General features: G+C 36.1%; 2 protein-coding genes across 2 annotated transcripts in view; one reads left to right on the forward strand and one right to left on the reverse strand.

The window, feature by feature from the left end:
- Positions 1–12,116: 12,116 nt before the first annotated feature.
- Positions 12,117–16,339, reverse strand: LOC138701639 (transcriptional repressor protein YY1-like). Its single transcript, XM_069828744.1, has 5 exons — positions 15,824–16,339; positions 14,868–14,991; positions 14,374–14,605; positions 13,744–13,913; positions 12,117–13,371 (listed from the first exon to the last, which is right to left on the reverse strand). Exons 1-5 carry the CDS (start codon positions 16,281–16,283, stop codon positions 13,248–13,250), a joined length of 1,110 nt encoding a protein of 369 aa, XP_069684845.1. The 5' UTR covers positions 16,284–16,339; the 3' UTR covers positions 12,117–13,247.
- Positions 16,340–16,731: 392 nt separating this feature from the next.
- Cmtr1 (Cap methyltransferase 1) overlaps positions 16,732–22,490 on the forward strand; it is a 63,989-nt gene continuing 58,230 nt past the window's right edge. Inside the window, exon 1 of the mRNA XM_069828743.1 lies at positions 16,732–16,967. Within this exon, the coding sequence (XP_069684844.1) occupies positions 16,931–16,967 (37 nt within the window). The 5' untranslated portion in view covers positions 16,732–16,930. The remainder of the gene's footprint in view (positions 16,968–22,490) is intronic.

Below are 22,490 nucleotides of genomic sequence, written 5' to 3' on the forward strand. Positions count from 1 at the left end.
ACTATAGTCTAATGTTGACTATAACCGAGTTCACTATATCCAGAGTTGACTTATACAAGTAAAAACTAGAATGCGGGGTTTATTTGAAATGAAGTTGGCAACATTGCCGATTTTCTTCTCATGCAACTTCTAAGGTTGTAGCGCATGCCATTATCTTCCTACGTGGGTATTTCAATTGTTAAATGGCGTTTGGATTAGCAGTACATATGTCAGAATCAAGTTCAAGTGTAATAAGTGTATAGTTTGTGCATCACATATTTTAATTCTGAAAATGAGTACCACTAAAGGTATGAGATTGCGATCCTTTACTTGCAGCAAATCCAATTAGTGAAATATGTTCCTAGTCAGCAATGTATGCAATAGAGGGGGAAAGGAACTGGCCACTCTAACATACTATTCCCTGGCTTAATTGGCTCATGAGCCATACCTTATTGGTGTCACAATGTTAAAATCTGTCTCCGAACAGTTGACTAAACAGCAACTTGCAGCAAAAAACTTAAAATTATCAAAGAAGTGGAGGAACATGGAAATCGTGACATGTGCTATTAATGTTGCAGGATATATGTAAATGGCTGATTAAACAAGACAACTGATATATGTGCAGTGCTTGCACATAGGATGGGTTTGAAATGAGTTCTGTTTTAGATTAAAATTTATTCATTTATTGTTACCTGAACTGAATTTGTGTTTAATTGTTTTAATTTGTCTTTGTTGTTTTGTAATTAGTTTTTTTTTATTCTTCTTCTTCTTTCAAAAGTGGGGTGTGTGGCTTATTCGAGGGTGCAGGGTATTCGAGAAAATATGGTGATCTGTTAAAATCGTGTGTACAGAGCCATTGCTAATCCCAATGTCTAGCAATTTCTCTGACAGTCAACTGACAGTATTGCATGATCATTTTGTGCACTTTGTTAGTGACATCCAATTTTCGGTTTGCTGATAGCCTCTAGTATGCTGGTCACTGTTAACAGAAGTCTGGCCACTTCTAAACCAATCGCCGTAATCGTGGTGCTGCTGGCCTCATATCCACATGTCAAAGCAGAGGTGGATGATCATCTAACCAGAATGGAGTACGTTTAGCACTATGATCCCCCCCAAGCCATTATAGCTGGCTTTCGTAACTGGATTTCACTACCTATCATAGCTCCCCATGTGTATCTCGATGTTGGGTATGTACCAGTCCCCTACACTGGCCAAAATTTCATGAGAAAATTTCTTCTCCCATAAGGACTCGATTCAGTGTGCATTCCATAATGCGAGTCCTAGGCAGGATGCCTTAGACCACAGCACGGGACCAAAACCAATTACACTGTTATTTAATTTTGTAACCCCATAACACATTGTCAAAAATCTACTGATGCAGTAGCATTATTCAACACATTCTGTCATCATGCATGAAGTAACAATGCAGTGAGCAAATGTTACACAACCATACAAGTCACCAGTGTAATTCAGGCAGTAGCGCATTTGTCTGCTGATCTGGAGTTATGCTGGGTTGTGGGTTCGATTTCTGCTTGGACTGATTACCTGGTTGGGTTTCTTCGAAGTTTTCCCCAACTGTAAGGGAAATGCCCTCTCTCTATCATCAATTCTATCGATGCTAAAGTAAGCTAGTAACATTATTGAATAATAACAGACTTAACAGCAAGTGATGCATCCAAGGAGGCCCGAAAAAATCACGCATAGACCTCGTAATTTTAATCTTAATTCAAGTAGTTTGCTTGATTAGACTGCTTAACAACATTACCCATTACCATATGATGAATCAAAAGTATGCACAATAAGTATCATTAAGTGGCATGTATGGACGAATCCAGAAATGCATATAGTGTGTTAGTAGGGAGACCGGAGGGGAAAAAGACCTTTGGGAAGGCCGAGACGTAGATGAGAGGATAATATTAAAATGGATTTGAGGGAGGTGGGATATGATGATAGAGACTGGATTAATCTTGCACAGGATAGGGTCTGATGGCGGGCTTATCTGAGAGCGGCAATGAACCTGCTGTTTCCTTAAAAGCCATTTGTATGTAAGTTCACCTAACCAAATAGCCATGGGGCCTCAGTGCTAGCATGTTGGCTTATAAGCCAGGGCCAGGGTTCATATCCCTGTCAATCTACCTTAAATTTATAACTTATGTTAGATAAGTCATGATCCAGGCAACCTAGGAGTTTTCTCCAATTACTCCAGTTCCCCTGTGGCATTCAACAATTAATTACTATTCATTACGAGTGCAATGTAGACCCACTGCCTGTAATCCACTCTGGATAATCTCTGATGAGTTAAGTGGTCTACACTAAAAAATTTATGAGCCACACTTGTAGAGTTGGGATCAAGAATTCCAAATTAAGAGCCTGTCAGTGCACCTACAAAAATTTCATCTATCCATATAAAAGAATGTCTGGGTATTTATGTAAGATTTTAGATGTGACATTATTGTTTTCATCAGAAATAGCAACATACTTTCATAAATCAAGTTTTATGTCAAATTTTATATGCAGAGCTTGAAATGGACTGGAGCAGATCAGAATGGCATCCAGGTTCGTGAATTTCAGGAACTTCCTGTTCCATCTCATAAGAAATTACTATTGTCCATTCCAGATCCTTCTAATTTTCTATTAATTATAGGCCTATATGATATTTCTATACAGTTTTCAGTTGTGTGAATTAAATTGCTAAAAAGACTGATGACGCTGTCAGTACTGCTTCATTATATTATATCATTTGTATAATCTCTTGCTAATTTATATGCTCTTACAGCATGCCTTTGATATATTTGACTTTGGTATCATTGATGTCCTGAAGAATAGCACGGCATTAATGAAATTAAAACTACAGTGACACCTTTACATTCCATATCGAGCAAATGAGCAGACGTCATAGGCTACTGCTATGCAGCAAGTCGAATTTCTTATTGTTTGGACCTGAGTATCCATTTATTCATTTCAGAGATTTTGCGAAACAATGTTTGCATTTGCAAGTGTAGGGACAGAAATAATTTTCTTTCAATGGTAATAATATATACATCAAAAAAAGTTTTGCATAATGACGAATAGTACGGAAAATAAACATGTAGCCTTTTTTTTTTTTAGGCTCCTACTATTCCATACATGATATTGTAAAGTGTATTGTTTTGAAACATCCGCATGGTCTGCTGTTTGCGACCAATTGCTTCCACCATTTTCTGCTGTTTACAGAGAAAGAGTAGACAGCTCATGTCATGGCCTGTATGCATTTGGTGCATGTTATCCGTCACATAAACATGCCTAGGAGATCCATCACACTGTTTAACTGGACATGCATCGACAGACTGATCCAGCAAGGCCTAAAACCATCTTGGAGTCAACTAAAGTGATGAGTTGCGAGTATGCAGGAGTTATCAGCAGACACATTCCGTTTCTGATTGTTGTGGACAGGTCGTCCTCACTCCACAACAGCAGGTCAAAACTACTTTGTTATAATAAACACCACCAGGCGCTCGATGGCTTGTGCCACTGAGCTCTGGGCTGACTTGCATCGGGCTTCAGGAGTACAAGTTTCCACCCACACCATCAGGAATCGTTTGCTTGTGAGAGCCCTATGTACAAAGAGCTGCTCATCAGAGGTGGGCCCAAGCACACCATGAATGGGAACTTGCAGAGTGGCGTTTTGTGCTGTTCATAGACGAAACCAGGATCACCTTGCACTCCGACAATTGTTGCACAAGGGTCTGGAGCAGAGCCCTGCACAACAGCCCAGCCCATGGACTGCTTCCGCACTGCACAGCACTGGGCTCCGCAGTGTCGCACAGAACTAGCTCGTGACTTCACTCATCACCACAAGGGTAGGAGCGAACTGCTTGTGGGATGGTTTTGCGCGGTGGGCTTGTATTAAGGCATGGGCCAAAGTTTCCACTTCTATCGGATACTTATGAATTTATTTTGCGCGGGCTTGTGCCTGTGTGTGTTGTTCGATCAACGATCAGTTACTGTTTCAAATATTTTCGTTTTAGTTTTTGATTTCTGTTTTTCAAGATGAGTCCAAATAATCACAAAGAAAATACAGTCTCTGTGAGGCTACTATTACACTATCAAAGTTGTTATTTGACAAAGAATATGATAAAATATTTTATCAAAGATCTTTGATAAATAAAGGATAGGATTTAGGGTTATATTACACTACATAAAATCTTTTATACAATATTTTATCAAACATAACCTAAAATTAGAAACAAAAGCTCTCCAAACAATTATTGTTCCACAACAGTGAACCTGTGTTCCGAGGATTTGTTGATATTAATATTTATGTGTTAAGTTTATGATTTGTTTATACTAATACAATATTTAGGCATTATGTTTATAACACCATGAATGAAGAACAGCTACAATTAGTTCAATTATTAGGCCTACAACATGCATGTTACTGAAAAAGAAACAAATGTGGGTTAAACCCCCTGATCACAATACAAGTATGTGATCAGGATCAAACCATGGATGGCAAGACATGATAAGAGAGGTATACATCAGAACTTATTGAAAGAGCTACAATGCGAGGACTTGAAAACTTATACATATTATTATAAAATATTATTATTAATATTACTGTATATTACGAAAATTATTTATTTACAACATTTTATTTCTTTCATACTCCGATATCAGAATTTTTGTGGTAGCAATAGTCCAGTTATATTTGGGTTCCACCATATTTGTTTCAAGGTATAGAAATCTTTTATCAAAGATAACAAGCTGAACTTACATTTTATAAAAGATCCTTTACGAAAGGAACGTTCATAAAAGAAAACCCATTAGGCTACACTGTCATTATATTTTATAAAACATCTTTGTCAAAGAACTTTGATAGTGTAATAGCAGCCTGGAAAACCATCACAGACACCGGTCTTGAAAGCATACATACTAAAATACAATCTCTCTAGAGAAAAAGTAGTGAAGGAGAAAATCGCTGCTAGAGTTTAGAACAACAGAGTTGGTTGGAAATTAAAGAAGTACCATAGGGACAGTTTTTAAATCTGTGTTCAACAGCAATGGAAAATAATTTAATTTTGTAATGTGTCCGGTATGCAAGTAACTGTATGCTCATGCCATACGCCAAGTGAAAGCAGTAGAATGCAATTAACTGGTGCAGTGCTGCAGGCTTAGGCTTGGAAGTCCAGTACAATGGGCTAGGAAGCGGCCATGTCAAGCAGTGTTGGTTTTGGGTGGGCTGGGCTGCTGATGCATTAGGACTCGCAGTGCTGAGCTGTGGGCCAGCCTGCAGGACTCTGGTCTGGAGGCGTAAGGGATCTCGTGCTACACAGCTCTAGTAGCTCCCTGGTGTGTTGGGTAAATTAATAAAGGCAGAATGTGTCAGAGGCCCAATTAGTGGTGGGGTGTGATTTTGTCACTGGTTGTGACTGTGAATATAGTTCGAAAATCACAGCTGAGAACTTGCCATCTCTGACTGATGTGACTTATAGTGATGGCATCTGATGTACGTATATGTGACAGACAACCGTAAGTCAGAAGATTCATACTAACTTGAACAACATAACTGGGTTCTTATTATCATTCCACTCAAAAGGCTAATGTCTGCAATTATTTGATATTCAAGTCACATCACCAGATGCATTTGCTATATTCTTCCATGAATGGTTCACCGAATCATTTGTAAACATTCTTGGGCGAATATATGTGTCCACACATCATGGTAACACCACTCAGATTATGTTTGTTATACTCCCTGAATCAGTTTTTGTTGTTTGGTCAACTGTCCAAAGACAGGTCTGAACCCCACAAGTGACACTTAAGAGGTAACTAGGCCAGGAGATAATGGGGTAGGGTGGCCAGTTCCTTTCCCACTCCATTGCATACACCGCCGACTAGCTACATATTTCACTAGTCAGACTTCAGATGCATACAAACAATTGTTCTTCCTCTGACACATATCAAATGAGATATACTGCCTGATAATAGATCAGCCACAACCTCAATCAGAGGATACCTGAATCAGTTATTGTTGATATAATACTTACGGAATTGGTAAATCAATTCGAGAAGAGGGGTAAACATAAACATCTGTCTACTTGTGATGAGAAACATTCACAATTGCCAAGAATTATCTAACATAAAAATCACACTGCGACAAAATCGCTATTGTCTGCCACAGCGATTTTTCAGGGAGCTGTGATAGAAAAATGCTGTCACACCCCACCTCTATGTTCAATGCCGAAAGTTACCCAGCAATTCTCCTTCAAGTCATTGAGAGAGGAAAACTTCGAAAAAAACCCCAACCAGGATTTGAATCTGGGTCCACTACTTTCATGGTCAGACATGCTGTTACTCCACAGTGGTGGTCTGTACAGCAGTGTTACTGGTATGGAACTGTATAATTTCTTCGCATATCCATTCTGTAAATATCTACTATGCATAAAGTCATCCGTAGACAAGACAGTATAACCAATATTCAAGAAAACATCTGGTGATCTCTGTTCGCAGATGAAAATGTTGATTACTATAACAAGAAAAACTAAACTATGATACATTTGTGTGAGACTTGTACTGCACTTCGAAAAACTCATTTCAAAACATAGCAGAAGCATGCTGGCATTACTGAACTGTACGAGCACACTGACAGTCCTGGAATATTTATTGCAATGTATGGATGTGTTGTATGATGCAATATAATGCCGTCTATTTTATATGTAAATTATTCTATGAAGTGTTTATATTAAGCAGGGGGCATTTCAAATTGTGGCAGTTGTTATTTTGATCGTGTTATGTATAATTTTATAAGATTACAATAAAATAAGGCAAATACATGGATATTATTTGTTGCTGTAAGAATCATGTAATATATTTTGTGCGTTACTCTATGGAACTAATATGTAAGTAAAACAAAACAATTTTTAAATCAAAATACAAGATGGCTCAATATGTGTTCTCCATAACAGTTCTCTTGTCTTCTATGTTTCAGGCGTATACCTTTCGTCATATAACAAAGCATGATGCCCATAAGGAAGAACTGCAGATCAGTACCATGCACTGACAGTCAAAAGTATAAGCACAGATAGTGGAAGGTTCTTTAGGAATTTCAGCACTTCCCACATTAATCCATACACATCACTGTCGTATTTACTTGCATTGGAGTAGTTTATAAAGTTCAACACAATTTTAATATTATAAGCCTATTTTTCCAACTGAATTCGCAATATTATGATAAATAGTAATTTGTAAGATTTCAGGCTTTAAATTCTAAAAATATTGGATTCTGTAACCATGCTGAAATTTAGTTCATCCATTTTTATTTGGGTATATTGTATTTACTTGTGTAATTCCCCTGACCCCAAGATTTTTGGGACTTTTTTTTTTTTTCAGAATTTTATTTTCCTCGCGAAATTTCCCCTCTTACATTAAACAAAATTGGACACTCCTTTTCGCTTCAATAGCATCTTTAGTGAAGATTCCAAGTATCGGAAAATCCGAGGTGATTCTTCATCTCTTCTATAATGAAAAGGTCTATGATTGCTCTGACGACACAGATGATCTGGATTTCTTGATTGTTGAAAGAGCACGTGTGTGCGTGTATCCAATGCCTACCCACTTCACATTGTTGAAAGTAGTGGAGTGTAAAATACATGTATCAATTTTAAACTAGGATTAGATGCCCTAATGTTTTAGATATAAATTATTTTTAACCTAGGTAGTTATGATCTTGAAAATTATTTAGCAGTATTTTAGTCTATTTAGAGAAATCTGTCCCTTAATCAATAGTGAAAATATTTTTAGAGTTAATAATTTTCTTGGCTTGGTCCAAATTTTGTTTTTGGGTCTGTACATCAATTGTTTGATGTTATTTGTGGTCAGATTATTCTGCATATTTTGAAGTCACTTAATTTCTCCCCTTTCTTGAGTTCACATCTGAATGTTTTTAAAAAGGGGAGAAGTTGAAGACTAAATACAGCATACTAACGCATCTGATCTCCTCTGATTGAGGATCATGCAGTACATCTCACGACTATATGTATCAGAGGAAGAACAATCGTTTGTATGCATCTGAAGTCTGATTAGTGTAATATGTAGCTAATCAGCAATGGAGAGGGAAAGGAACTGGCCACTCTACCCCATTATCTCCTGGCCTAGTTGCCTCATAAGTGGTGCCTTGTTGGTATCACTTGTGAGGTTCAGACCTTGATCCTCTGTCCATTTTCTCTTTGGTTTCCCTGGTTCTGAGACATTACATGGGTCTGTGAACGAAAAAACTTTCACATTTCTGGAGAGTTTATGTTCGAAGTTTGCTTCTCTAAGCAAATGTCCCCCACCTATTTCCCACATAAGGCTGTTCTGAAGGGCACCTCGAATAATGTGGGACTATCTCATGCACGGAGAGCAAGGACAATAATATTAGTTTCTGAGAGGGGGGAGGGGGGAAAGACCATAGTAGATTCGACTCATATGAAGATCCTGTCAGCAACGCAAAATATTGGAAAAATGAAAACTCAACATAGGTAGCAAAAAACAAAATCATCTTCATTTCATTTATTTAGAAAGCTTAAAGTGGGTAGCATTTTTGTGCTCGAGCATTGCAAATGTAACATTATCTATTGGAGGTTTGTCTTCCTTTCCTCATAAAACGCTAAATTAATAAATGTTCCTTTAAATTCCATATAAAAAGATTTCTGTGTGTGTTCATTTAGCCTGCAAGTTCAAAAACACTTACCAGCTGTGGATAAAGTAATGTCGTCTGTAATCGAAATAGTTGGGTATCCTATTACAAATCCAGCATGACTGACTGAATTAAGTGTGGAAGTTAAGATTTGTCTCCCTTTCATGGAAAAGAATGTGTGCTACCTGTGTTATGATTGTTCTCCAGTGTTTTTAAGATGTGATCTTGTGCTATGTTGACTATATGACCAAGGAGTTAAACTATTCATGAACATTTATTGATCCAAAATCCTCACAAAAGTAAAGAAGAAATGGGCATAGTGTAGTTGTAGAAAAAAGTTTTGGTCTGACTCTCGGAGTTGCTTTCATAGTGCCATTCACACTATGCAGTCATTGTATTTTGGACTCAGATATTCATATTGGGGTTGGATGTGTCGTGCAGATGGAAAGCCTTACTAAATCTAGTTGAGAACTCTGGAACTTCCATTCTCAAGGCAGGCAAGCAGGCAGACGGGGGTTCGAGTGTCCATGGCTACTGCTTTTTTTTAACTATAGGCTATATATACACTGGGTGAACAGTATAGAGCAGAACAGGTTTCACGGCTTTTAGCCAGCCAGCTATGCGCACGAAGGTGGGGGACTCAAGGCCGTGCGAGGCTTCATTGTGAGTTGAATTCTTGCAAACGTGGCACATATTTGTTAGGTGATGCAATACAGTGTGTATTAAGTGAAATTGCTCAATTCAGGTGCCAGTATTCTGTTCCCCAAAAAGTATTCATTTTTTATTCATATATCCATACAGAATCTGCGAGTGCCGTAAGGAGATTATTTGAAGAGAGATTTCCTGATGTTCAAGTTCCAGGTCGAATTACGATTCGTAGATTAGTAAATAAATTACGTGAAATGGGAAATCTTCTCGATAAGAAACTTAATAAAGCACGTACAGTACTCACAGAAGAAATTCTACATAACATTGGACATGCTCTGGAAAGGTCTCCTAGAAAATCACTTCGACATCTTTCTCAGCAAATGGAAATTTCCTAGTCAAGAGCTTTTGCATCATTTTCATGGCAGCCAGCCAGGGGTTCGAGTCTCTGTGGCCACTGCCATTTTTTATGTGATGTTGATATGATCTTCAGAGTCCTGGGATCGATATTTTGTTTAAAAAAAAAAGTGAAATTATTACTACCCACCTCCTGTGAGTCATTATTAGGCTTGACCGATCTGTAAAGAAAAATTGTCAAGGTCCACAGTTTTGAACTCACCATGAGAGGAAATCTTTTAACTTTTTTTTTTTTTTTTTACTGCAAGATCTATAAATATTCATGTTATTTACAGCAAATCAATTTTCCTCGAATCATTTTGAGACAGTATTTTCATTTTGTTGGTGGTTTAAACCAATAAGCAGACAAGTTACACCATTTCGAACTAAAAGAATTTCAATAGCTCCCTTAGTGATACCTTATTTATGAAGGCTCTCCACGTCTAAGCACGGGCAGTGTCTTCCAACTGGGGCTTGTTCATTTCAAGTGACTCAAAACTTTTTTCCAGAACTGTAAGATTTCTTTTCAATTTAATAGTATAGAAAAACTTCGAAATCCGTTCAGCAGCAAAATCTTGAGACCTTCAATAGTTTTACATAAAACCTGTTTTCTTCTTAAAATGTGTTGGCTTAATGTCGGCATTTATCTCGCACAGGAAAATAAGTAGTGTTCAATTGACTATAGTAAAACTTAAATTACAGTATATACAGAGTGATTCACGAGGAAAGATAAAAAATTTGGGATGTGAATTCTGAAGTCATTCTGAGTCAAAAAGTTCATATGAATATAGGTCAATTTTCGAAAGGTTACGGTGATATGGCTCTTTGATTTCACAAAAACTTCTGGGATTCCATTGTACTAACTAGCATTTAGAGACAGATAAAGGCAAATTTAAAGTTCATATGAATACATACCTAATATTCTAGATGTCGGAGTCAATGTTTTTGCTCATTTTCAAAGGTATCTCCTTCTGCTTCAATGCACATTGCGCTCGGGCGTGAATCGCGCTCATCGCTCGGGGCTGTTCTTTATGCGGCGTGCAGCATCCAAAATACAGTCGATTAGCACCTCTCTCGTTTTCACCTTCCTTTGATATACAAAGTCTTTCATCCAACCCCATAGACAGTAAATACTCTTCGATATGGTACTCTTCTGTTCGGAAAGCATCGTTCATATTCAGTGACGGCACGCAAGGAACTTCCATTGCACAAACCATAAACATACACAATATAAGCGTATTCTGCAGTCGAAAATTTATACGGCATCTTGAAAAACACAACTTAACACTTCCGATAACTGTACCTGTATAACTACTGTACTGTCAGTAGCTGCCTGAACTGATAAGCAATAGTGTATTTGTGTTATGCGCGGGATCTACGTCATTACATCAGATAAGGACAGGCGATTGGACATTTGTAATGCCCCATCATCCGGTTTGCGAGGTGAATGAACTTATCCATGTTACTCACAATGCAAATTTCAATATTATGTCATTCATTGTGATCCGTGACCTTGTCTCATATCTCACGTCAGCAGCATATGGTAACATCTGATTCACATTGGGGCGAGACTTTTACCCAAAAAAATTGCATGTAGCTCCACCATCGTTCAAAAACGGATCTATGTTCATATGAACTTTTTCACTCAAAATGGTCTTTTTTTACCTTTCGTCGTGAATCACCCAATATAATTTGGACAGACTCCACTGTAGTTTTTTTTTTCTTTTTGGACAATGGTTGATTAAGTTTACTTCTTTGAAAATTTTCAAAGTAATATTATGATTTCCTTCAATATCTTGTGAGAAATGGCGAAAATCAAAATACTTGTTGTACTTAATATAATTTATTTCCAATAAAGAACACTCGAAAGACAAAGTTTCCTTGTTTAGAAATGCTAAATTTATGTCTTTAAATCTTTCCTACATAAATATTATATACACGAACAGGAGTGGTGGAATTCCTGTGAGTTAAACTTTTCTCTTGAAACAAAAGCATCCCTTAATGCAAGTATTGTTGAATGTAAAAATGAAGGTAATGTGTACTTGCAATACTTATTTATTGAATATGTATCAGTGAATGCAAATAATGAAATGTACACTTTTTATATATCATTTAATTAAGAATATTTAGTGCTCATTGACCTGTTAACACATGACTGGAATCACTATATGGAAAAAAAAAATTAACTACACCAGACAAGTAAATAAACATTTTCTTTGACAAAAAAATATATATATATATTTCGTGCACTTGGGCAATTAATCTTTCCTTGCAGTTAAAACACCTTCAAATATATGGCGTGTCATACACTGGAAAGAAAAAATCAAGAGGGTCCGTCACTCAGCAAGAGTGAGACATACCTCCAACTATCAGAAGAAAGTGGACTAAAGAATACAAATCCATATCCTCGCAAAACATCACACACGTACAGTTTTCTTGGAAAACAATGTTTTAAAAAGTATAATTTTTGTGTGTAATATTGGAGGATTTTATTTATAGAAAGTTTATAAACAAATTTTGAAGCACATGTTGGTGGCAATGCTAAGAAATCAGTTTCGAATTATATACTTAAGTGTAAACCATTAGCTTGATAAGAGTATTAAAACACAGTGACTGCGGTCAAAGATACTGAAACACGAGATACAAGGTTTATAATGCACAAAAGTTAAATGTTTCGACTGAACCAGTAAATTTATTTGAAAATGGAAAGCACAGAGTTTATATGTACAGGTATACTCAAACCAAGGTCTTTCGCTGAGGACAGAATTAATTGCAATGTGCTTTAAATATATATAACATTCATACTGTTTAATTATATGTACAATACACAGACAGTGACAGTATACCAAAAACTAAATTATGGAAAAGGGCAATGCCAAAAAATTGGTTCTATTTGTTTTCTGAGTTTTCCTTTTTAAAAATACTAAGGGATCATTCTATGCAACGTATTGTTTGGAATACAATCCCTCACGATGTCCCCTCAATAAATATAAAATTATGTCGAGCTCTTGCCCTTTTTATTGGAATACACAAGTTCTAACAGGTTCTCAATGCATCTGGTCAAGGCCCATCTTTTTGTATAGCCTCAACACAACTTTCCATTTTTCTTACTAATGAGACAAAAGCTGTTTTTTAAAAATATGACAGTACTTCTTGTTATTAAGTTTAGTAACATGGCACAACGGGCCATCTTTTAAATACAATTATTCTTGCAGCTATTCAGTACTTTGTAACTAAAAGATTAGTTAAAATGTACATCAACCATTCCAAGCGTTATGGATGGTTGCATATGAATGACGGGGGTTGCTCGTGTTCCATCTTTCATATGCCAAATGTTTAAGCTCTTAAACTGTTTTGTACCTTTCCTTCAAAACTAACGTTTTTTCAATTCTCACCAAAATCACAACATCCGCATTGTACTGAAGTACCAGACTTTCACAGTGTATTGATGCCAACTTGACTCATTCCAGCTTTCACCAGGTGAAACACTCATCGAATCAAGACATATGGCAGCAGGCATTATTACCCTGACCAACCAATAATAAAGACGTGAAGGAAAAGAAAGGGGAGCCTAGTCTGCATAAACAATGAACTGTTGGTTGTCTGTATCGGATACCTCAACCTGCACAAACTGTGGTGGTTGCAGTGGTTGCGCATGAATTGTAGGCACTGAACGACTCATGGCATTGCGTGACCTGCAACAAAATTCATACAATCATCTGAAGTAGTTATCATGACATCGATCTCGTATATTAACAATAATTGTCCAGAGGCAGCTCTGAAGCTTGAAGGCTTTAGGCGAAATTAAGAGTATTAAATACAAATTTAATAGGAATACGAAATAAAAAATACCTACTTCAAACAAATGTAAGTATAGTGCATTCAACTAATCCCTCCACAGACCAAGTGTAATTCTTAAGGTTCATTTTCGTGTGCCTGTGCTGAGTTTAGTCCTACAAGAGTGAGGGTGAAAGGAAAATAAAGATGTATCGTCCTTACAAGCAGACAGTGTGTTGCTGAGGGAATAGTCGAACGCACCACATGTTGTAGTGCACCTCATTACTTACTTGGCCTTTGCATGTGTAAGGATGTGAGATTTGAGGTTTGTTGACTGTGCAAACTTCTTGTTACAGCCGTCAAATGGGCATACATATGGACGGTCTCCTGTATGAATGCGAACATGAGTTCGTAGATTGAAGTCCAGTGAAAATCGTTTGCCGCATCCTTCAAATGTGCACTGAAAGAAACAATGTCAAAATAAGTTAACCCAGTTTTCCGTTCGCTATTTTGACTACTGTTTAATTATAATATAAATGCAATGTAGCCCTAATCCTCTTCATATGTTTAAGTTAAATGCAATGGTACACGGAACTATACAATCGAAACTTTATAGCATCAATACAAGTTGCAGAAGGCATAGCTTTGCAGTATATATTGACTACACCCCAACTCTGGCTATCAGCAACAGGCATCTATAATGAACACCAATCACAATATCCCTCATTTCTCATAAAAAAGAACTGAAAAGACTACAGTGGACTTTATGCTGTCAGCAAACAGCTGGATACACTAAGAAGATTGATCATTGACTAGTTTTGCTGTACATTTGCACATCAAGTAACTTTAAAACTATAGCTCCCTCAAAAAAAAAAAAAAAAAAAAAAATGCTGTGTAGCTAGTAGCTAATATATGTTTACCTGAAATGGTTTTTCTCCGGTATGGACCAGTTGATGTCGTTTCAACTTCGAACTCTCCACGAATGCCTTGCCACATTCTGCACATACATGAACGCGTGGTCCGTGAGTGTGAAGGTGTTTCCTCATGGCAGAATTGTCACGGAACATTTTGGTACAGCCTTTATGAGGGCATGCTATTGTTCTGTCCACTCCATCACTCATCTGCTTCTTCACTTTCATTTTATGACCTGGCCTAAGTTTAAAAAATTGCTCAGTTAATGTTTCGTAGACTTATGTTTTAAAAGAATTAATTATTTCAAGAATTAAACATAGAATAACAAAGTTATTAGCTTTTATTTTTAGGTTAAAATTGTGCTTGTCTAATGAATGAAAAATTACATATTCTACATGTATTCGAAATCTGTGTTCCATTGTTACCATGCCCAATTTAAAGAGATTGTTATTAAGCTTATATTATAATAAACATGATACAATATTTCTAATTAAGGCAGTACCTTGCGAACTCAGCAAGCTGTTTAGGATCACTTAAGTCAAGACCCGGTATTCCTTCCGGAGGAATTCTTTTTCCTGTCATATACTCTTCATAATCAGGATCAGGTTCTGGATTGCTTCCTTCATCTGGATATGACATAATTACAAATGTAACAGATGTTGCAGTTTCAGCATTAATTTCTGGTATCGAGTAAAACAAGTAATTATCCATGTTCACAAACTATTACTAGAACATATATTTAAATTTTACGAAACTTATACGTAACATTGCCGATTGGTTAAATTAAAGTACGTCATATCAAAACAATCACGAGAGACATCTACCTCTGCACTACACAGCTGCCAGAACATCAAAGCTTCATAAAAATGTCGTCAGATAACAGCGCCGGAATCGATCCTACTTCCCCTTCCATTTTCACCGCTCTCGGACATCAAGGACAAAGAACGAACTATTACAAATTCAGATTACAGCGCCTAATGGAAGAACCATGCTCCCTGTATATTAAATATTGAAGCAGGATATTCGCAGAAATCACAATACTACTTGTAATCTTATATGCCACATTTAAGTTCTAAGAAATTACAAAAATCTTCACGAACTAGGTACTCTCCTACTAGCAACTCTATACAAAAATGGCTACCATCCGCCATCATATAAGAGAAGCCATTTGTAAAATATGGCTGCGCCCTTGGATCATTCATGGCCGGCGAAGTATCAAAACAAACCTAAATATTCACTTTTCTAAAGTTATTAAAATGGAACACCTCTATAAAAACTTGTAAGTCCTATAGCAATAGTAGCGACCTATCGATCGCCACTCCCGGATGTAGGAGCGATGACGTATATTCATTGGGATCGTATGAAAATGACGCTATACAAAAATAGATAAATTGCTTACTTCAACACATATTTACAATATTCCAAAATACCATATACAAGTAATGACATCATTCTTACCATCGTCTGTTCCTGAAGCCCACATCGTCACGGAGAATTCACCCTCCAAAGTCTTAATCTGGACTTGTTTTTGTTCCCACTTGCGTGTTTTCGTTTCTGCGATTTCGCTAATAACATGTTCATTTCCTCTAATTTTTCCACCTCTTCTCGTTTTACGACTGCCACGTCTTGATGGTCCTGGGCTCGATTCAACATAAATATCACTTTCTGACGGAACTGGTATTTGATCGTAAACTGATAAAGGGTCCCCACTGCCTACAATTTCTTCTTGTGTTTGTAAAATAACTTCCTCGCGTCCAGGTTCTGGAAGAGGTTGCAATGCAATCATAGGTTGTCCTTCTACACCATCTATTGTTGTTTCCACAGTTTCGCATGGAATTTCTACAGGTATTGCTTCAATTTCAACTTCTTGAATATCTGGATGTATTTCCACTTCTGTAATAATATCAGACGACGCCATGTTCAAAACCAAAATGGCTGTACCTCTTCTGCTCGGCAGCCACTTTGGTCACGTGATTGCTATTAGCAATAACTTGCCCTTGTGGCAAACTGGTCGTACTACATGATATTCTTTTTTTTATTATTATAGCCATAAACTTTGGTCTGCCATCTATCGGTTGGCATTGTTAACTGATTATAGTTTAAACAGAAATCGAAAATGTTCGATTGTTCCTTTCTAACTTCAGTGACAAATTATCGATACTTATATCTTAAATTGTGTACCCTCGTGTACATGTAAAATGTGAAATAACATTATTATGATCGAAAATGATCTTAGTTGACATTAATCTGTTAATTGTAGATCAGCATGTTTAAGTTAAATTCTTTTCTTTCATATTCTTGTCTTCTTTCTTTTCTTACGTCAGCTATGCAATAGTCGAACTCGATTAGTTCTCGATTGCTGTGATTTCTGTTAACCCTTGAAAATTGTTGTTGCTCGTGTAAATGTTGACGTAGTTACTTGTTTCACCATTATTATTTTCTTGATATTGAAATGTAAACTGAATTTCGAGTAATAAATTAAAGTTACACATTGCATTAAACCAATTATTTGAATTATCATGATACAATAGGAATATCTGTCTTCTGCTTTAAACTCAAGAGACTATGTCGAAGTTTGAACTGCAAGAATCAAGACTCAGTGGTAGAGTCTTTATTTTCATAACCTAAACAGAGACCTTTCCTTATTTGTCTTAAACATAGAATTGCATTACTGTAATATGTATATTTGGTTATCCGAAATAGAATAATGATATGTAAGAATGACCTATTCACAAAAGTGTTAATAATGCAGATGAGATTAGCATTACTTATGTCATATTTTAAGTTTTTTTTTGGTCATTTGTGTGTAAATGCGTTTAGTTCCTATCATTTTATCCTCGTAGTCGTGTTACAAGTGGTAATTTGGTTTTCGCAAGTTGTATTGAGGTGTCAGCTGTTAAAATAATTGAAAGATTCAATGCAAAACAACAAGTCATGCATTTGTAAAAATCCAGATTTCATCCTAATTTTATACAGGAATAGTGTGACAAGCGTCTCACAAGCATATAGGTGCCATTAAATAAGCGGTATTGCTATTGCCATTATCTACCATTACTACTAAAACTGGCACACATTTAATTTCAATGTCTGTGTTCACTGTAGGCCTAAGTATGTGAATGACACATAGGTCTAAGAAAATAGAGAGTAGGTCAACATAATAGCCTAACATAAAAACTTTTTCATTTATGGAATTCTTTTAAATCATCTCTATGTGGCTTAGGCTACCATTAAACACTGTCATTCCAGTGAGAAATTCTTGTGAGAACCTCATCCTTTCACTAGGCCTAACTAAAGATAAACCAGTTTTTTTTTTCACATGTATATAAACATATTAATGAAGGTTCATATTCGGACATGCACTCTATTATTGATTCAATACATAAACTTGAAGTCTTTTAATCTAGCCTAATAAAGGAACTCAAATCTACTTGATTGTATGTTTGTTCAGATAAGTTACTTTAGTCCTTACATTCTCACATAAGCCCAACTACTAAACAACTTTCAAATACTTTTTTATTTAATGTGAAAATAACGTAAAGTATTTAGAGATCACTTTTCTTTCGTTAGACACACCTAATTGAATAATCAGATAAACAATACCCTACTAAAATACTTATGTTTCTTGTTCTTGTGGGTACCAGTAAAAAATTGAATAAAAACTTGTTAAGAAAGCCGATTAAGTTACTTTTTGATTTGAAAGTTGTTTGAATTTTTTTAATTTCGCCTCCTAATAATAATGTAGGCCTATTGTGATTAAGATGCAAGGCTGTAATTATCACTGATTCAGTTAGATTATTATTTTTTTTTATTCTTCGTAACTGGTAAAGGTCTGTAATTGTTTGTTCAATTAGAAGTTTCTTATTGAGCTATCTTAATATAAGAACTTACACGGTACTGTACTGTACATGTGTAACAGGACCTCATCGAGAAACTTTGAGGAATGATAGATGACACAGAAAGGATCATTTGTTGTTAATCCGGGACTGCACACACCTATTGTTGTAGTAACTCGATGACTCCTGCATTAGATTTTATCTTTAACAAACTTGATTTTTCTGTTTGTTACTTAATTTATAATTTGCATTAATAGGTATACTACACACAAAACATTTTTACATTACGGTGTTTTTAATTATGCACATGCAATAAATAAGCTTAAGCTACATAATTTTTAATTATTTTATCACGAATAAAACTGTTTTATTAACAAAATATACAGAACTGTAATCTGTGTTTGAAATATTCTTGTAAGAACATTCTTTGCTGAAACAAATAATAAGTTAATTTCAGACCAAAATATTTTTTCATGGCTTATTTTACTGTTCTAAGCATATTACATAAGAGTTACGGTATGTTATTTATTTTATAATGAAAACAACTTTTAAAATCCAAATAAATGATCATGTAAATTTATATTTCAAACATTTCTGTAACAACACTCTTCATTTAAGGGGAAGGGCCTACAAAGTATGTCAAAATTAACATTTCTTTTTATTTTTAGGCTAAAAATACTTCATAGTATTGACTTTATTTGAGCGAAATTTCAAGATTGTTAGGAAGAAAATAATTGCTTTTATGCCCTCTTTAAATATGTGTGCTCAACTTTCTCCATTGAATATCCAGAGTTTGTTTATTTTACATTTTTCAACATTTAATATCTCATATCTCAGACAATAATAAGAGATAATTGAATAAAATTTTTAGGGCATAGTCTCATATTATAGGCTACATGAATAATTCTGTAAGAGGAAATTGTCAAATTCCAAATTAAAGAATAAGTTAAAAAGAAGCGTGCAATTTTTCTTTCTGTTTAAAAAAATGCCAGTTAAAAGTAAAAAATAAAAATGTAAAAATTAAAATTTCTAAAAATCATCAAACAAAATAGATTAGCAGTCTTTTAGCTTTCATTTAAGACAAGAGTTGTGATTCTGTGATACTCTTGAGAGCAGATATATAATTTTCTTTGTAATACTATGTTTTTATGTTTGTGACTGTACCGTACTTACTTACTTATGGCTTTTAAGGAACCCGGAGATTCACTGATGCCCTCATCAGTCCCTGTCCTGAGCCAGATTAATCCAGTTTCTGTAATTATACACCACCTCCCTCAAATCCATTTTAATATTATCCTTCCATCTACGTCTCGGCCTCCCCAAAAGTCTTTTTCCCTCCGACCTCCCAACTAATAGTCTATATGCATTTCTGGATTCGCCCATACGTGCTACATGCCCTGCCCATCTCAAATGTCTGGATTTAATGTTCCTAATTAAGTCAGGTGAAAAATTTGTGACTGTGCCATAGGGGTCAAAAGTGAAAATATATTTAAAAGGCTTCGTACATTGATATGAAACTATGTTAGGGAGATAGAGGCTCTTTTTATAATATGAGAAAAGAGATTTCCTGTATGTACTTTCCATTAAACAAATTATCATTTATAATTTCAAATATTTCCAGTTCTTATTTTACCGGTATTTTATTATTTTATGGAAAGGAAAATAAAACAAAGTAAAATATAATGCTTGATACATACAGAATAAAACTATGTAGGCCTACAACCAATGTACTTACTTTTAACATACAAAACATAGAAGAAGAAAAAACACTGATAGGTATGCAAGACATGACAGATGCAAATGTTAATAAATGATCAGCACGGAACTGAACTTCACGAAAGATTAATGCAATAGCTCTAGCGTAAGGCAATATCTAACTTGATGCGTCACTTTAATAATAACTTTGCCAACAGGCTTGCAATTAATTGAATGTATGGTACGATAATCGCAACAACGAAAATAGAGGTATGGAAGAAGGTATTGTTTAAGGCTCTTGCCTGCCAGTCTGAAGTTGCGCTCGGTCGCGGGTTCGATCTCCGTTTGGCTGATTGCCTGGTCGGGTTTTTTTTCCGAGGTTTTCCCCAATCGTAAGGTGAATGCCAGGTAATGGCGAATCCTCGGCCAAATACCATCTCACTATCACCAATCTCATTGACGCTAAATAACCTCGTAGTTGATACAGCGTCGTTAAATAACCAACTAAAAAAATGAAGGCATTGTTGGAGCAACAGCTCCACACCTACAGCAGTAATGAAGTAATAACAGAATAATAAATATAAATAGCGTGAACAACTGCAGGTTAAGGAACATGTGCTTGATGACACGTCGTTAAGGAGCTATGTATCCGAGAAGTGTGATTTCTGCTAAAATTTTTTGAAAAAATGAAATTTAATTATCCATGCACGTTCTGACAATTTAATATGGCTGTTAAAATTGTATGCCCTGTGCTTGATTAGTAGGAGGACAAGAAATCCATCATCGCATGTCTGTTGTTTACAGCGAACACAGCTTGTCATGTTTGCATGTACTGGAATGGCACAAGAGATTCTGAGAGGGACACGTGTCACTGCAAGACGATGCTCACCCAGGGCAGGCTCATCATGTTGTCATTCCTGCTGTTGTTGCTGAGGTTGATGGTCTTATATGGGAAAATCGACTGATCACTGTGGAAGAACTTTGTCGTTTGGTGGGAGTAAGTCATGGTTCTGTACACGTCATTGCAATGAAGCGCCTACATTACCGAAATATCTGCGTGCAATGAGCTCCACATTAGTTGGTGGAGGAACAAAAAACAAACAGAATGACTGCTTCACTGGGTCACTTGCAACGATAACACGAGGAAAAGTATGCATTTCTGTTCTGTATTGTCGTGGTATCACCATTTTGAACCAGAGAGCAAATGGCAGAGCCAACAATGTAAAACACGGATTTCCTCCCCATCAAAAAAGTTCAAAGCAATACACACAAGTTCCGGTAAAGTCATGTGGACATTCTTCTTCGATTCTAGGGATCCTCTGCTTGTTGAATTTCTCGAGCATGGGGCCACAGTCACTGCACAGTGCTATGAAGAAACTTTTCAGAAACTGAGATGCACCATTAAGTCAAAACGCCCTGGAATGCTATCAGACGGCATTATCCTTCTTCATGATAATGCCCGCCCACATACTCCCAACTCCGTGAGGAATATGATTCAGAAATTTGGTTGGGAAACACTTCAAACTTCCCCGCCCCTACAGCCCAGATCTCTCCTGATGCGTTTTTTACATTATTTGAGAGTTTAAGAAAAACATTCATGGACTTCGTTTGGCATTGTACGAAGACGTGTGTGACTGGGTAAAGAATTGATTCGGTAGGCAGCCCACAAGTTTTTTCAAGAATGGGATTGATCGTCTTGTCTCACAGTGGGATAAGTGTATAAACAGTTTGGAGATTACTTTTGAGGTAATAAAAGTTCTATTATACTTTTTGACATCTGACCCATTTTCATTTGGCTGCCCCTAATACTACTAATTAATGAAAACACAATGTGAATGAATTTCTTTCTTAAATGCATTGTGTCATGGACTTAACTGCATGTGCTGTCTGGCACTCTAGAAGAGGAATCCCTTATCTATGAAATGATGGCTGACACAATGCATTCGACTTGAATATTCTCCAGCCAAGGACATTGACTGATTCATTAGACCATTTGTGAAGTGATTGGTGATATAATGCTGAAAGGAAAGTCAAGTGTTCATTCCCGTTTGTTGCTGAATTAAGTGGAATTTTTGCAAGTGTTCGTGAAAGCCCCAACAAAAATTGATTTGTTGAGAACCAAAAATCCAGAACTTGCACTTCCACCTAGACCGATGTTACTCATTGGGAGACATGGTTAGAAGCAGAAGTGTATTATGCAGACAGTTTTGGAAATCTTCAATCAGTGATAGATGAACTAAATAAGGATGACACTTCATCAATTAAAATTCTTCAGAACTTATTTACGGACAGTTCTTTAAAAAATTAATTATCTTACATATCTGCAAATTTGAATTTTTTTTTTTTTTTTTCACTATATAAAGAAATTAGAAACATCAACCAACTTGTTGACTTAGACAATGAGGCTCATGGCATTGAGAAAATAATTCCTTCAGTCAAAGATCGCAAAGTAGAACCTATTAAACAGAAATTAAAAAATTTATTTGAAAGTAATTATGGATTTCATACTATGTGTAAAGTTGCCAATGTTTAGGAAGGGCAAGAAGACAACTGACATCGGTTTGTGATGGTAAAAATGGAGAAAGTCTTCGTTGTTC

This window comes from Periplaneta americana, chromosome 6 (genome assembly GCF_040183065.1).
Source record: "Periplaneta americana isolate PAMFEO1 chromosome 6, P.americana_PAMFEO1_priV1, whole genome shotgun sequence".
Lineage (NCBI taxonomy): Eukaryota > Metazoa > Arthropoda > Insecta > Blattodea > Blattidae > Periplaneta > Periplaneta americana.